General features: G+C 46.2%; 1 protein-coding gene across 1 annotated transcript in view; it reads left to right on the top strand.

The window, feature by feature from the left end:
* The first annotated feature begins 383 nt into the window (after positions 1 to 383).
* LOC144949613 (transcription factor E2F5-like) overlaps positions 384 to 14,109 on the top strand; it is a 32,196-nt gene continuing 18,470 nt past the window's right edge. Inside the window, exons 1-3 of the mRNA XM_078879581.1 lie at positions 384 to 525; positions 6,520 to 6,629; positions 13,357 to 13,518. Coding sequence (XP_078735707.1) covers positions 397 to 525; positions 6,520 to 6,629; positions 13,357 to 13,518 — 401 coding nt within the window. The 5' untranslated portion in view covers positions 384 to 396. The remainder of the gene's footprint in view (positions 526 to 6,519; positions 6,630 to 13,356; positions 13,519 to 14,109) is intronic.

Raw genomic sequence — 14,109 nt, 5'->3', positions numbered from 1 at the left:
AAAACCTATTACGACATCATCAGTGAGGGCCGACACTCACTATTTGAAACCATTGGGGGGGGGGGGGGGGGTGACAGCAACACGATGATGATGGGGGGTGAGAGGGGGGGTCGAGTCCACCACGTGGGAGGGGGGGGGTCCACCACGTGGGGGGGGGGTCCACCACGTGGGTGGGGGGGGGGGGTCCACTACGTGGGAGGGGGGGTCCACCACGTGGGAGGGGGGGGGTCCACCACGTGGGAGTAAGGGGGGGGGGGCAAGGCGAGGGGGGTGGTCACCACCACGCGGGGCAAGTTTTGAATGGGCGAGCTCGCTCCCGTGATGCCCCGCGCGCTAACGGCTTCCCCCTCCCCCCTCTCCCCCCTCCTCCTCCCCTCACACTCAACGAGGATCGCGATGGCGTCGGCAGCGACGGACGCGACTCCGGCCACGCCGAGCCGGCACGAGAAGAGCCTGGGACTGCTCACCGCCAAGTTCGTGTCGCTGCTGCAAGAGGCGCCGGACGGAGTGCTCGACCTCAAAGTGGTGGGGCGCTCCTCGCAATACACGGCTCGGTTGTTGTTGTTGGTTGTTGTTGGTTGTTGTTGTTGGTGGTTGCGCGGCGGATTTGACCACTCGCAAATGACCGCCGCCACAGTCACCGCTTATGCGAGGATTTGGTTAGAATATCTTGGTGGTGGTGAGTTGAGTGAGGTGAGTGAGGCGAATCGATATTAACCAAACGCTCGCTCACCATCACCTCAAAACCCACGTCGCAACGCCATACGATTCCGGTCAATTTTGCTTTTCGAACGAATCGATAATTATCGCGTGCTCTGGATGTTGTTTTGTGTGTGGACACTGGGGAGACAAAGGCGGTCGGGCGTGGTACTGCCCCCCCCCGTGTAACCGTTCCTGCCTTCGTTAGGTGCTAATACTCGCCAACAGCACTTGCCCCAACAGTCTGTGAAGGCTACACGGGGGAGCTTTGTCTTTGTTTCGTTTCGCCGGTTGTTGTAGGCCGCGCAATCAAATGCTTGTTGTGGACTTTGTCAAACAATCAAAGATTAAATTGGTTGTGTTATATGAAGTGATCGATCCGTGGCCGTGGTGAGGATACAAGGGAGGGGTGGGGATTGTCTTGGCGTGAGGATCGCCTCGCCACCATTGTCAACATCGTTCGCTGCCGAATGACAGCCGAAGTCGCCGATTTGAGTGCAGTGGGGGTTATCGATACAGGGGGGGAGGTGGTGAGGTTTAAACCCGGAGAAGACGTAAGACACGAGGAAGCCCTTAGCTCCGTTGTTGTTGTAGTAGCCCGGACGCGTGTTAAGGTTCCACGTGCTCTCGTGATAGCGCAACGACGCTTACTTACACTCCCATTGTTCAAATTAATCGCAGTCAACTCTCTGTCTCTCTCATACTAATGTCAAACGAGGATTGCGGCCGTGGTTAAATAAACTGGGTGGGTGGTGGTGGAGGGGAGGAATTCATGCTGGGGGTAGAGGCTGGAGAGAGATCCATTTGTGTATCGTGGCCCCTCGTGTTGACTTCATCATGAGCGAGCTTCAATGGGGATTTAACTGCAGCGCCTCGCTTGTTACCAGATCGGAGGTTTTTTTTAAAATATCCTCACGCCCCTTGCAGGGCTCTCCGTGTTTTGCACATGAATTAAAGACACTAATACACGATTACCAAATTATTGGAATTTTTTTGTGGCTGAAACAATTGAGGTTTGCAATTAAGACGCGGAATTATAATTTTAAAAAAATCGGGATATTTATACTGCAGGAGGAATCCGATTAGCTATAAAGTTTTTTTTCATAGATGTCCACTAGTTGGCACGGGGTAAGAACGTTACAACGACAAACAATATACAAACAAACTCGATATGAGTGCAGAGTACAAGAAAGGTAACCAAATCACCCAAACACATAGAAATAAAACTAAAGCATCGCCATCCTACCAGGCAAAGCCCACTTCGGTATTCATTTATTTTTCAGAAGCGACCTGGCAACCACGAATTATAAGCTCAACAAAGTGGTCCCCGTCATTTGGATATTTGTAGCAGCAAATCGATCTAAATAATCTCAATGCGTGTTTCTAAATGGAGCACGTGGAGAAAAAAAGCCACGCGACCACAGGAAAGAGGGACACACGCAAACTCCAAGTATGCAGGCAGTTTCCCCAATATTTTTTACAAGGGAAATCCGTGGTGCCGAGTGAAGCAACACCGCATTTTTGGTTAAAAATATCGCCAGGAATTGATGTACTTATAGATACTTTTTGTTTTCTATTTCGTGACTTAGCTGAGCTTTCATTTACTTTGTACTCCTATCGTGTTTTTGTTTTGTTTATTGTGGTAACTTTTTGACCCGCCCCTACTGGACATGAGTGAAAAAGAGCTTCATAGTTCATCGGATTCTTCCAGTCTAAACACATTTTCCGATTCTGAACAGCAACAAAAGCGTAAATATGCCAGAGAACGAGTACTGGGTCCTTAAGGAATATCGCAACAAACGAGTTATTTGACAGTACAGTATTAAACATTGATCTTGAGGTTCATGTGGAAATGTCAGTACTTTGTTCACCCCGATCCGGTGAGCGTGAAGACGCTACCAGTCTGATTACAGCCCTGGGCCACTGTTGGAAATTCCACATTATTATGGTGAGATCGAGGACAGATGCTGTTGACTTGCACAGGTGACACTGCATTTTTAAAAAATATAATGAAATATGAAGCAGAATAGCCATCCTGTGCGTCCAACTATTAACCATCCTGTGCGTCCAACTATTAATAAAACTAGTTTTTTTGTCCTTGTCCATCCGCCTATTGTTTTTTTAAGGTCAATATTGTCAAGCTGCAGTTGTTTAAGCAAACTAACCCTGGACAGGTTTATACCTTATTGAGGGTTTCATCAGCAAAGTTAGGCTCACTGGCTGGAGGACTCCATTTCAAGTGCTGGACGTCGTACAACACAAAAAGCAATACGGTTATTAACGTGGTTTTTTTCTGCTTTGAGATATATATTGCTGTTAAAGAGTAGTTGAAATAGATGTGTAAGCCGATAATTTAACTTGTTGAAAAAATCTCTTCAAGATTTCTGGCCAGCATGGAAGAGTAGACCAATGTTCCCTTACAACGGCTCTATAGAGTTCTCCTTTGCTGAGGCCGTTCTTCTGCCAGCAGTGACGTGAGCAAGAAATTTCAGGGCTGTCCCTTTACCTTTAAAAAAAATCTAAATAGCAATGCTTGTAATAAGGGAATGAGCATGCTGGGAATTTATTGAAGGTGCTGAGATTCTATGTTAATGTCACAACAAGTGGCCACTGGACAGTTTTACCAGGTCATTGTGTATTTAGATTGGCAGAGTTTTACTTGATAGCGTATAATTCAAATGTTGTGTTCTAAACTGGACAGGCAATAGCTTTGCTGATGTCATGCCTGCCGATTAACCAATTATCGAAGTTTTATGTGTATTTATAAACGATTAATTGCTTCAGCGCTGATGTTCAGTATATACACTGAGGGGAAAATGCTAACATCACTTAATTCCTCTCCTTTGCTTGATACGAAGGGTAACAATGTTTGTGATTGTTGCTTTTGTCTTTTAAAATGTTCAGCAATTCGATTCGCAGATTCCCCTTGTTCACCGTTGGCCCGCAGCTGAACGCCTCCGTCAGCAGCGTACATCACACGTGCGCGGTCTTGACCCTGCTGAATACATTCGTGAACAACGTTGTGTGGCGATGCAAATATTTTTTTATGACACGCTTTGTATTCACTCTGTTATTGTCGTTGTTGTGTCCTCAAATCTTGTAACTCAATTTTAACCCACTTCCCAATGTGGTATCGACTGCAAACGTGGTATACTTATGTCATACTGATGACAATACTATAATATATCATTAAAAAAATCAAAAAAACATTCTAAAACATTATTTTTGATATGTTATGTTTCGGCTTGGCTCTAATTGTCCACGGTAAACTCACGTTGGCTGTAAATGACCACGGCCCCTTACGTTATGGCAAGCTTCGGGCCCACTTCCTGGAGTCTTGGAGTTCTTCCATTACAAGTACGGTACATTTCATAAAAGTGTGTTTAAAAAAAAAGTTATTTTTAATATTACTTATTTTGTTAATAGTGCAGTGGTCCAGCACTGCAGTGTATTGAAGCAGTGCGTAATTCACGGCTGTGTTAATTTATAGGACGCAAATTGTGAAACGGCTCTGCGGACGCGCGTATGCTGCACGCGTGCCCCCAGGGCTGTGGGCGTTAGGAAACCTCTGCCGCTTCACAAATGCGCATTAATCACAGCTACTTGCTATAGCCCATCTCCACAACGCAAGGAACTCGTGCGCTGTCACAGAGGAACCGTGAACAACGTTAATTAATAAACAGACAAAGGTCAGCAGCAGCTTGGGGCCTTCATCCAGCTGTGGATTGTCCATGGTTGATGGTGAGATGAGTCTATCTCCACATGAAAAAAATATTTTTGAATCCTTCAGTCTGTGGGTACTTCTGGACCATTATTTACAGGATCATCCGAAGCAGAAAACCCAGGACCAGTATTTGACTTTCTTAATATCATCTGTGGAGTCAAGCTTGTGGTTATTATGTTGCCAGATGTTATTGGCAAGAGCCATCCACCTACACCATAGAGCCCATTCAGTGCAAAACAGTTTTATACTGGTAGGAACCTCCTGGTTACACCAGCCCACAGGGGATTATTGTGTCCGTCCGTCGTGCAGGGAGAGGCTGGGTGGGGAGGGGCTGGGTGGGGAGGGTGGGGCTGGGTGGAGAGGGGATGGTGGGGAGGGGCTGGGTGGGGAGGGGCTGTTCACCCCGTGGTGCCCTTATAAAACTCAACGTTTAACCTACTCACGCCGGCTTGTGCCCACCCTCACAGTCGGCCATATTTGCGGAATACACCACGCCGCCGTTGACCCTGCCCATTGACCGAGCAACCCAACGTTCCTACCAGCTCCCTCCACAGGAATGTGTTTTCCAAGTTATCCAGGTTACAAGGTATGCGTAGTTCTATAGCTGCACAGAAAACGTGTAGAGGATGCTAATAAAACACAGATGAGTGGTGCCCCACACTTCACCATTATTATTATTCTTTATTCGCCCCAAAAACGACACGTGAAAGGCAAACAGTGCAAATAAAAACAAGTTAAAAGATGTGCAGGTGAGGTTGGAAACCCAAGAGGGCTTATATGAAAACCACAGCAAAACAAAAAGATCAACGTAAATGCAAAACAGATTGTTCAATCATGCTGTTCACTGCAGAGTTGGTGAAGACGGAAAGCCTACTGCCGCTTCTGATATCGGGAATTGAACCTCAGATCGCTGGGTTCATGTCGCAGTATGTTAACCACTGCTACAAACCGTATCTCCCTGGGCACAGTATTGCACATATCGCTTCATTGCTTTTTGACACTCGCCAGATAGATTTACTGAAATTATGATGTGGTGGATAATTGAAACAATGCAGCTGTGACCACTAATGATTGCTATTACTGCTCTTGGAAATGTGCAATTATATGCGCTGACTAGTACAGCGTGAGTGAGCATCTACAGCTTGGTGTGTAATCATTACAGAAGCCTGCAGTCATTTATCCCTGCCCCGCAGCTGATGTGTCGTCCACTTCTGTGTTCTCTGCATATTTCTCTCCTCGTGTTCCTGCAAGTCTCCTCACCTCTATCACCCCCCTTTTAAACTCTCACTGCTCACCGGTTCTGACCGCGCCTTAGGGTCTCACCTCTGAGCTCCCTAACATCAGTTTGAGATTTAAAAAAAATACAGGGCTGAACCTTTACCGTTCAAGCGGATGGAATCTACGAGCCGGAACAAATTATTACATAACATGAACAAGATGCAGTCCAAATAAGATGCTAAAAGGACAAAATATATATTTTAAATCAAATCGTACAGCCAAGTTAGACAGGTTATTACCTTTTTAGGGAGGGATGGTGGTGGGTTGAGGCTGATTCTATAGCAGTCGGTGCACTCTTGCAAATTTAAAATGTTAATGTGTAGAGTAATTACATCAAGGGGAGACATTTGTAAGATCGTATGGTATGAGATGCACAACATACGTGTTGGGTGACGCATTCATCCTTGTTGTAGGTTTCATGGGCAAATGGGGCCTACGTGAACATTATAAGACATGCTCGAGGGCAAATGTTCATCAATTAAAAAAATAATAATTCTGTGTTGGCTGGATGACATGGTGTGTTTTGTATTGTGTGTTATGTATGTGTATCCTGAAATATGTGGGGGCCTTTTTGCTAACACATAGACCACTTGTCTCTTACACCAAACTCAATATCCACTTTGATTGCAGGCAGCAGATTTTCTTGCCACGCGGCTGAAGGATAAACGTTTTACTTTTTAATCTGTATTGGCTCTCGCACAACGAGTACAAGAGGCATTCTGTTGTGTATGTGTCAACGCAAATGTGTGTGCGCGTTTGCTTACGAACAGACCACTTTGTGCCTTACACCAGGCTATGAATGTCCACTGTGTTTACAGGCAGCAGATACCCTTGCCGTACGACAGAAACGGCGAATATACGACATCACCAACGTGCTGGAGGGCATCGGCCTCATTGAGAAGAAGTCCAAGAACAGCATCCAGTGGAAGTGAGACTTCGATAGCTCTTGCTTTACCTACATTTATGTTTAAACACGTTCCTTCGGAGTGGGCAAGTAGGAACTTGGTTGGACAGCGCATTCGTGCACGACAGACAAATATGCACGACACAGACAGACAAATAATCCCTGGTGGGCAGTGTGGAACTTGTTGTTCCTACCTGTATGAATAAAACATGTAATAATTGTCCACGATAAAGGTTTTTTTTGTTGGCTTACGTCACGTTGATATACATGTTTCGTTAACCCGCCACCACCCGACAATTAGTAAGGTTTGTCACGTAAAACAAAACGCGGCAATTTGGTTACTACAGCATACTGGCGTGTTGGGGAGTAGACCCTAAACATTTACAATTCGAGTACCGTGACCTTTACGCTGGTGATTACAACCAGCTTGATCAGGTCATTTTTAGGTCTTAAATACGGTAATAATGGCTTTTGACCAAATCAAAAGCCATTATTATGTGGGGGAAAGAGCGGGGGATGTGGGGGGGAGAGTGGGGGATGTGGGGGGGGAGAGTGGGGGATGTGGGGGGGAGAGTGGGGGATGTGGGGGGGGTCTGTCTTCAACTGAGGGAGAGGGAGTGGCGATGTCAGAATCACAAAGGCGTTGAACGCCCTGCACCCACAATTGATCTTAAATCAAGCGGCATTTTTTCGTAGCACGTTTAACAATTTATTGTACGCGACTAACTGATGCATAAAATGTATAGCTTAGTCTTTTTTTTATAACATTTCAGTAATCACAATGTTGTATTGTGGGGTTTTGTAGTGAAAATTGATCTTCCGATAATGAACATTATCCGCGTGCTAGTTACTTTTCTGACAATGTGAAATTACAAAAAATAAGAAATAATTTAAGCATTATTTATAATTCATTTTGATGGTGAATTGTATACTTGGCAAAAAAAAAACAAGCGTCAATGAAATCACGAAGTTACTCCATAATTTAAATATTAATGTTAAAGTGGCTCTATTTGAGCAATTACACTTAGTCAACTCGGCACCAGACAGGCAAAACCGGTTTCTGTCGATAAAACCTACTGGTGTGAGCTACAGCCATTCACAATTCAGGATGCAGACAACCAATGAGAGCTGACCTTGCTGATGGGTGTACATTTTTCAAGCACGTGTACCAGCGGTCTGCCATCTTAGGTAGGGCATAAAGGATGCTGGATCATCTCTGGTACCCTGGTACAACAATGGTTGTCTTGTGGATAAATTGCCCCCTGCCATAGGAATGTAGAATTTCTGCTGTTGGAGATGAGCTTTGCCCCAGGCTCATCAACAACTGCAGCAACAATCGGCCATTCGCCACCAAGTGGCGGTGGCGTCACCACGGCGCTTGTGCCAGGCTACGTGCACTTTAAGGCCACGTGAAGTGTCGAACGCGCGCTGGCAGGAGGTCACAGGACAGACTCGGCAGGTTTACCTTGGGTTGACTGACTGAAATGACTGGCCGATGCACCATCTGTGCCCCCTCCTATGCCAACTTGCTGCGTTTTAGCCGCCCGGCGCTCCGCTCGTTGTCATGAGCGTCGCTCCTCTGCCCCCGTTGTTGTCAGAGGGCGACTGCCCCAGGCTCATCGAGCAGAGAGAGATTGACATTATTGTTTGATGTTCACGAAAAATAGGTAAAGTCTTTAAAAGGATCGATATTAACACATTTTTTATTATTTTTTTAAATCGTCCTTTTAAAATTTAAACTTTCAATTGATTTGCTAGGTTAACTTTATTTTATTATTTTTTCTACCTACGTGACTTTACCGAAAGAACCAAAGAGTATGGGTTCCTGCAGTCACGAAAGCTTCAAATGAAGATAGATTAACCGTTTACATTTTTCCCGTAGAGGAGCTGCAATTATGCCCATATCCTGACAACAAATATTACTCCAAATTTCCCTTTTAACTTTGTACCCATGTTCATTGTATATACTAACAGGTACAATCTGAGTACTGTCACCACCCAGCAGTTTCTATATATGGATACTCCACACTTAATTGATCACCATTGGAACCTCCTTTGCCAGTAGCAAAATATGATCATTGGTTTTTTACCCCTTTTATCTGGCAACAAAACTGACACAGCGTCTATGCTGTTTGGGTACAGGGTGGGTACTGCCACTGTGCCCAAAAATCTATGGCTGGCGTGGAAGAGTAGGCCAAAATACTCTCTACGGGTTCTCCGGCGCTCCCTCAAATGGAGGCTCTTCTGCCAGCAATGGCACGCCGCAAGAATTGCGCCCCTTTACGTTTTAAAAAGCACTCTTGTCATTGAAGGGCCCCTCACATTCGCGCAGTCCGTTTCCCCCGTCGTCTGTTGAGTGGGCAAGTGGCTGCGCAGGTGCCAGGCGTGCGTTTGCAGGTGAAGCCGCGTAGCCGTTGCCTCGAGCGTTTGAGGCGAGCGCCGCTTTTAAACGACGAGCCGTCCTCTCGAGCCGCGCCGTGGCGGCTGTGGCAGGTGCAGGTGCACACACACACGAGCACACACACGAGCACACACGCGCACGCACACGCACACACACGCACACACATGCATACGCACACACAACCGCCATTCGCCACTAAGTGGCGGCGACGTCACCACGACGCTTGTGCCAGGCCATGTGCACCTTGAGGCACGCACGCACACACGGTGGTCCGCTCTGTGAAAGCATCGCCGTCGTGGAATGTTGGCTTGTGTATGCTGACGCGGTGATGAAGCGACTTGTCCAGAGTTGTAATTGTCGAGGAAAAAAGTTAAAATATGAGATGTACATTTTTTTTAGTAAAAAAACATAAATTGTGTATGCTAAACACAATGTAAACCGAATGTATGTGCATATGTTGAGCTTCTTTCGCACCGTACGTAGCCAGCCGTGTTAATCGGAGGTGCGGGAATGAACAGTCTACAGAGGAATCCAGTTGGCATGCGTTTATTTCGTCTGACAGCATTTCTCTTGACAGCCGATAAGGCTCACATTTTTTTTAACGTCAGTGAATGTTGCTATATATATCACATCGATATTATGCGTCTGCTTGATATGAGCACGGTCGTGTGTTCTCTCCACACGTGTAAACGTGAACTTTTTATTGCATTAATCCTCAACAGACTCGCCGCCCCCCGCATGACACTCCTCTCTCAACTCGCATTTGTCTTCACCACCTGCCCTCAACTCCAGCAACCAAATATCCTTTCGTCAAAGCCCCAAGTCAAATCACTGTTCAGTGGGTTCATCACTCATTTTCTGCTGTTGATCCCACGGTCTGGAATGTGTCCTCCCTCTGGCCACCTTAACTTGCTCTCTCTCTCCTTCTCTAGCCCAGGCTTAAGTTTGACTCTCTCTCTCTCTCTTGCTTGCGACTGAACATGTCTGTGTCTCAAGAGACAGATAATTGTATTGTCTGTTAAAAAAAAAAAAGTTTTCATTAAGTGATTGTTATCATTCTTTAATCTAGTTTTGAACCTATTTCGTTTTCTGAAATTTACCAAAATTAAAGTTCACTGTTTTAATTCAAGGGGAATGGCTGGCATGGCAATTATATGACGTCATTTCGTTTGTAGGCGTTATGGATTGTAAAGTAACAAAAATAATTTGCAGGCCTTTAAGGCAACTGCAGTTGAGGTACTTTTAAGCAGTCTTTGTTCGTACTCTAAGTACATCATCGCACTTGAGCAAAGTGGGAACATTTGGAGATAAAATTACAAAGTTAAAGGAAACTGACATCACGATAATCATCACAATCGTAAAATGGAACATCGCATTGTATCATGGAAAGATTAATTTTCGCAGCAACAATTCCAATGACCCTTTTAGAAAGTTTGACCAAACTTCCAAGAACCATATATTTATTTTTGGAGCAATTACAATCTTTTAGTTGCTCTCAATTAAATGCATTGGACTGTAAAATTGCTCCGGATCATTTTACTACGACCAAAACAGTTGTGCAGCCTCCTTTGAGCTGTCTCTGGCATCGTGCTCAGAACCTTGCAATCATGTCTTCAGTTCACTCCCTACTGGATGTGAGAGACATTGCCAGTGTGTAATGACTGATAGAGGATGCATATTGGTTACAAAGGGATCATTGGACATTACTAGCGCATTAGCAAGTGTACACGCTGTATACTCATGATGCAGGCAGCCAGCCAAAGCACACCTTAACCGTCAAGGTTGGAGGGAATTGATGCATATTGTACACCGTTTAAAAGTCATTAAATGTTGATAAAGTTCTTGCTCCTAGAAATAATTATTTAAAGTACTCTATGATGGTTAGGAGTGTTGGGAGAAGCCATGTGTGGTTTATTTTTAATCTTCAGAATAATGAACGATGCCAAAATGTTGCCACAAAATGGTAGCTCAACGAAGCGGCTTACCACGTGGAAATTTAAAGCAGCCAAATACTGGAAACGAATGCTGATTCTAAATGTGGAGGGAAAAACCGGAGGACCTGGAGAAAAATCTACACGACCACAGGGAGAACATGCAAACTCCAAACATACAGGCATCAGGGTCAGGATCGAACCCACGACCTCCTACTTACCAGACGAGGGAGTTAACATCTTGCACACCGGTGGCACATTCTAAGTGTGCCTTGCCTCCCATTTTATAACAATCATAAAACTTACCCCAATGGTTAGCAACTGGAAAGATGGTGGCAAGATTTGGAAATCCTGTCGTTTTTTTATCCTTTTGTCTAGTTTCGGAAAACTTCAACCTTCACGGCAGTGAACCATATCCAGTGCAATGCTTTGTCCTGCACGCTGACAGCATTTATCGCAGGAAGGAAAACGGTTTGATGAATATGTCGGCATGGGTCTTGGATGTATCACACAAGCGCGTGAACTTTGCCCGTAGGCGCTTATTTGTGGTCTACCTTGCTTGTGGTTTGTTGACTTTGCGGTGTTGGGGTTTCAAGACAGAACCTCAGGACATTAAACACACACGCGGCGGCGTTGTGGTGTGTAAAAGTTTACTCTCGCTCCGTTTGGCTCCCCAGTGTTCCCAGTGCTCTTATCACTTTTTTTTTACAACCGCTGTTATCCGACAGTTGTTGCCCAGGTGTGGGCATTGAACTTTTTGTGAGTACGTAAAAGTGAGGCTTTGTTTGGTACACTTTTACTGCAGAGTGCACAGTCTATTTACTTCTCTCTTCGTGTGTTAACTCAAGAAAAGTGCCTATTTATTAATATCACATTTTGTGTAAGGGCACATTTGGTATTCACACATTATAGCCTGATTCGTACAAAGCCAACGTCGGTGAGAGATGGATGATGGTATTAAACAATCAATATATGTATCCATAATATATGTATGTATGTTGAACTTATTTCGCAAAGTATGTAGCCGACCGTGTTATTGTTGTCGAAGAGCAGCCTTTATAAACTTGAGCAATTGGGTCTGCTATAACGACACGCAATGTCTACCCTCGACACTTGACGTGGGGTAGAGAGGCTGGCCCCTGCTCTATTTTGGAGCTCGATTGGTGCTGGGTGAACCTCGATATAAATTGGGAGTTGAAAGCGGGCAGTGTCGGACGTGCTCCCGTCAGAAAACAAGTTGACCGTGCAGGCCTGTAACAACTGGCTCGTGCGTGGTGGTTACCCTTCCAGGCACTATCTGGGGTCAGCCCTGCTTACCTTCCTAGATCCGATTATATTGCATGCATTGCAATTGAGTTTGGCATATGCATGCAAGTTAAATACCTAAGGTTTATTGCACGTCAGTTCCACGGCAACCTTAGTCGTTACGATCGATCGTGCCGTGGCTCGTGTTTAATCTTCCAAGGTTGATTGGAAGTGCTTTCTCGTTCTTGTTGACTCATGATCCAAGGAAAGTGTGAAGATCACACTCACCACCTTGAAGATCCTTCATGGCAGCGTTCTTCACAAATTTTGAGAGGGGGGCCCACTTTCGCCGAAAAGGCATCAGTGTGAGGGCCGTCGCACATTATTTGAAACCATTTGGTGTTTGACAGCATGATGAGGTGTATTCACATTTGTGTATTGTCGGGGGCCGCACTAAAGGCCACCAGGGGCCGCCAGTGGCCCACGGGCCTTGCAATGCAGAACACTGCTCCATGGAGTCCCCTCTGCCTCGAACTATTGCCTCTCATCTCACTCGACTATCCTCTACACACTCTCGACTCCAATGTCCAAGGCGTTATTTTGTAGTTGCCATCGCTTGCTGGGATGTCACTAACTCTCCAATGCTGTTCCAATATTTTGATCTGTCTGTGCTGTCGACTCCCCTGCCTCCTGTTCAAGTCAATGCTCAATACTTTTCTTTTTGCTCTGCCTATGACTTTGCTATAGACAGAGAAAAAAAGCCCACTGAGCTATTGAGCTCTTTTTCAGAAGCCATCTGGTACACAATTGATAGTTCAACGACGCGGCTTATCACGTGGAAAATATATAGCAGCCAAATAATCTAAATGCATTTTTATTCTAAATGTGGAGGGAAAAGCCGGAGGACCCGGAGAAAAATCCACACGACCACAGGGAGAACGTGCAAACTCCAAACATTCTGGCGTCAGGGTCGGGATCGACCCCACGACCTCCTGCATACCAGGAGGGATATGTAACATGTCACCACCATGGCGCCCATATATATCATCTTCACTTGCAGTGCCCATGTAGATATGGTACGAATCCACATTGCATGTTACGGTGTTGAGACTACAGCTCAAACACGTCTATCGTGCCGTGTGTCCCCATGGTTGCCTGTGCGTCCAATTAAAAGGGGGGTGGGACCCGGAGCGAACACGCGGGAGATCTCCGATCGGCTCGTGGAGATCAAGGAAGAGCTCGAAGATCTGGAGCAACGCGAGAGGGAGCTGGATCAGCAGCGCCTGTGGGTGCAGCAGAGCATTCGCAACGTCACGGAGGACTCTGACAACAGCAAATATCCTTTGTGGACGTGCGCGCGCGTGTCTGTGTGTCTGTTTGTGTGTGTGTGTGTGCAGCCCTGTGTGGGGAGCGGTGGTGTAGCGGTTAGCGCTACACTGCGCTGCGAACCTGGCGACCCGAGTTCGATTCCCGCTCACGGCCAACACCGGTGACGATTATCTGAACCGGTCCTGGGCCTCCCCTAGGTCGACTCAGCCTCAAATGAGTACCTGGTGCGGTGTGTAAACATCGCCACTGGGGAGACAAAGGCGGTCGGGCGTGGTGCTGGCCAACCAACCCCTCGTGTACTGTTCCGGCCTTCATAGGTGCTCACTAACAGCACTTGCTGCCCCTACAGTCTGTTAAGGCTACACGGGGGATCTTTACCTTTGTGCAGCCCTGTGAGTAGTTGCCGGATGTGTGCCATCGCTTGAGGAAACGCGAAGGGGCAGTCCAGAGCCTGAGAGGAGGTGAAGCTCCGGGCAGAGATGACTTATCAAGCGAGCTGCTGAGGGGGTGGTGTCTGTGTGCAGACTGCCCTAGGTGACAGCATTTGAACCTTCTGGTCCACAGGATGGGTTTCCCGCAGGATTGGAAGGATGCTGTA

The sequence above is a fragment of the Lampetra fluviatilis genome, chromosome 54 (genome assembly GCF_964198595.1).
Source record: "Lampetra fluviatilis chromosome 54, kcLamFluv1.1, whole genome shotgun sequence".
In the NCBI taxonomy this organism is placed as follows: domain Eukaryota; kingdom Metazoa; phylum Chordata; class Hyperoartia; order Petromyzontiformes; family Petromyzontidae; genus Lampetra; species Lampetra fluviatilis.
This window is presented reverse-complemented; position numbering and strand designations above follow the sequence as displayed.